The following is a 2,285-nucleotide window of genomic DNA, read 5'->3' as shown; positions in this document are numbered from 1 at the left end:
AGCGGACCGAAGAAGAGCGGTTACTTTGTTCCTAGCAACCCGAAATTCAATTCTTAAGGTTGTATTTTTCGGTGAAGCGCGGAATTTCGACCAAAGGGCTTCTTTCTCTTTGATGGCTGCGAGAATGTCAGGTGTAAGCCAGTAACATTTATTATTTCGTTTTTTGGTAATTATACTTCTTTTGCAGGATTCCTTTAAATTTTTAAAAACCAAAATGAATTTATCATACGCCGTATCTTTGTTATTTCCTGATAGAAATGAGTTCCAGTCGAAGGATGACACCTTTCTGTCAAACATTTTTCGGTCTAGGAGAGTAATGACACATTTGCTATCATCGGGTTCCTGGGCAGAATCAACCTTAGCAACATGGCATAATGTAAAGTAATGATCTGCTAATTTCTGTTGAATGACAGCTGCCATAGCGTGAGACAGGTCCGAGGCGCGAACATTAACGTGATCTATGCAAGTTTTAGACATACTGTTATTTACGAACTCTTCTCTTGTAGGATCTGAAAGTAGTGCTTCTATACCATGGTCAGCAAGGGCATTTAGGTAGTTTTCTGCAGACGCTCTCTCAGGCTTTATTAGATCTATATTCAAGTCACCCATTATGCATAGGTTACCTTGGCTGAACCTTTGTTTACAAATGTCATGCAGTTCTGTGATAAAATTAGACACGTTTCCAGACGGCGGGCGGTATATGATAAGGAGGTGACTAGAGATGTTGCAGTATGAAATTTCAAATCCCATCGCTTCTGCAGCGTTGAGGAGATGCTAATATGGGAAACCGATAATGAATCTTTGAAGAAGACAGCAATTCCTCTACCTTTACCTACTTGACGGGTAAGGAAATGCTCCGTATAACCTGGAAGCTTGAACATGCAAGTATTATGATCAGCAATATTTAACCCTTGTGAATGCAAATATGTCTACGACTTGGTAAAGGTCTTGTGCGACTACCAGAAATTAATTCCAATATTTTCGAATACTCCGAATGTTAATATGAAGAATTGTAAGTGAACTCAGTGAAATTGGATGGAACGATTAAAAACATGCATCAAAGCTTGAAAAAGAAGACATAGCAATAACAATCAATCTCCCTACATCATTTTGTCAATGTCTGAAAGAGACGCGATTTTGATGGTGGAAGCCCCCACTGCTTTCCTGGCAAAAAATTTGCCATTCTTGACCCAGACAAATTTGAAAGATTTTTCCTTTCCTCGGATTCGAGTTTTCCAGAACAGCTCACTGTTCATACGGGTCAAGTTTTCATTGAAGAAGACTGAAGAGAGCTTGTCGGAGTTGTTTAGCGTCCTAAGTTTGCCTTTAACCTGCAGCCATTTCTCCCGTATGGTCGGGGACGAAAACCTGACCAATACGACCGGAATCTTCTCTTGACGCGATGGCAGGCGGAGCACGGCGGTTATCTCAAAAGGGTTGAAGTCACGCACTTCAAGCGCTTCAGCCATCTGCACAATTTCAGCCCGCAGGTCTTCCTGCGGCTGAACTGACACTGCGCTTATCTCTAGATTGGACAGACGGCTGTACTGTTCACTGTCCTTGAGCTCTGACTGAATTCGGTGAATCAGCGAAGCTTGTTCGCCAATAGTTCCTTCTAGAATGCTACCTTTTGCTCAAGTGTCTTTGTTGCTTGCACGGCATCATTGCATGTCGCAAGGAGCGTGTCATATTTGGATGCCAGGAATTCCACTGAAGTTTGAACCTCAGTTACTGTCGTTTGGAGGCCTTAAATTGTTGCGACAAGCTTCTCGAGCTGGACCGGTAGAGCCAGGAGGCTATCTATGCTTATTTTCAGCTCTGAAACAACCATTAGCTTTTTTTTTCCAAAGCAGCTACCTTTTTAGAAACATCTGATGGTTCTTCTTCCGTTGGCTTCCCATTGGAGGCCACCGAGATTGACTCCCCGCGACAGGCGCGACATCACCATTTTTCACGTTTTCCAGGTCCCACGGATGAAAATGTACTCTCAGAAAGACCTGAACATTCACCGAGATGGTACCCAATGCTACATTCGCAGCAAACAGTTCGTTTTCCATCTGTAGGTAGAGCCTCATTACAAATCCCACAACGTGCCATTGTGAACAGTCGAGAACAATACTAGCAGGTCTAGCAAAGCACAAGTTATGACCAGGTACAACTTGCACACATTGCCCAAATTGCAGTCGGCGGCTTAATGAAACAAATGGCTAGTGATGAGTTGTCATCAATGCTCACCTGTTGTACACAAAAATAGCAGTCAGTTCGCGACACAGGGGTTGCCGCCG

The 2,285-nt window shown here is 43.2% G+C and overlaps 1 protein-coding gene across 1 annotated transcript; it reads right to left on the bottom strand.

Annotated features, from left to right (window-relative positions):
- Positions 1 to 1,100: 1,100 nt before the first annotated feature.
- Positions 1,101 to 2,075, bottom strand: LOC146198658 (uncharacterized). The gene is made up of 2 exons (XM_084591946.1): positions 2,010 to 2,075; positions 1,101 to 1,571 (listed from the first exon to the last, which is right to left on the bottom strand). The coding sequence occupies exons 1-2, from the start codon at positions 2,073 to 2,075 to the stop codon at positions 1,101 to 1,103; spliced, it is 537 nt and encodes a 178-aa protein (XP_084448072.1).
- Between the last annotated feature and the right edge of the window lie 210 nt (positions 2,076 to 2,285).

The sequence above is a fragment of the Amblyomma maculatum genome, chromosome 2 (genome assembly GCF_055883805.1).
Source record: "Amblyomma maculatum isolate TAMU_Amacu chromosome 2, ASM5588380v1, whole genome shotgun sequence".
Classification (NCBI taxonomy): Eukaryota; Metazoa; Arthropoda; class Arachnida; order Ixodida; family Ixodidae; genus Amblyomma; species Amblyomma maculatum.
This window is presented reverse-complemented; position numbering and strand designations above follow the sequence as displayed.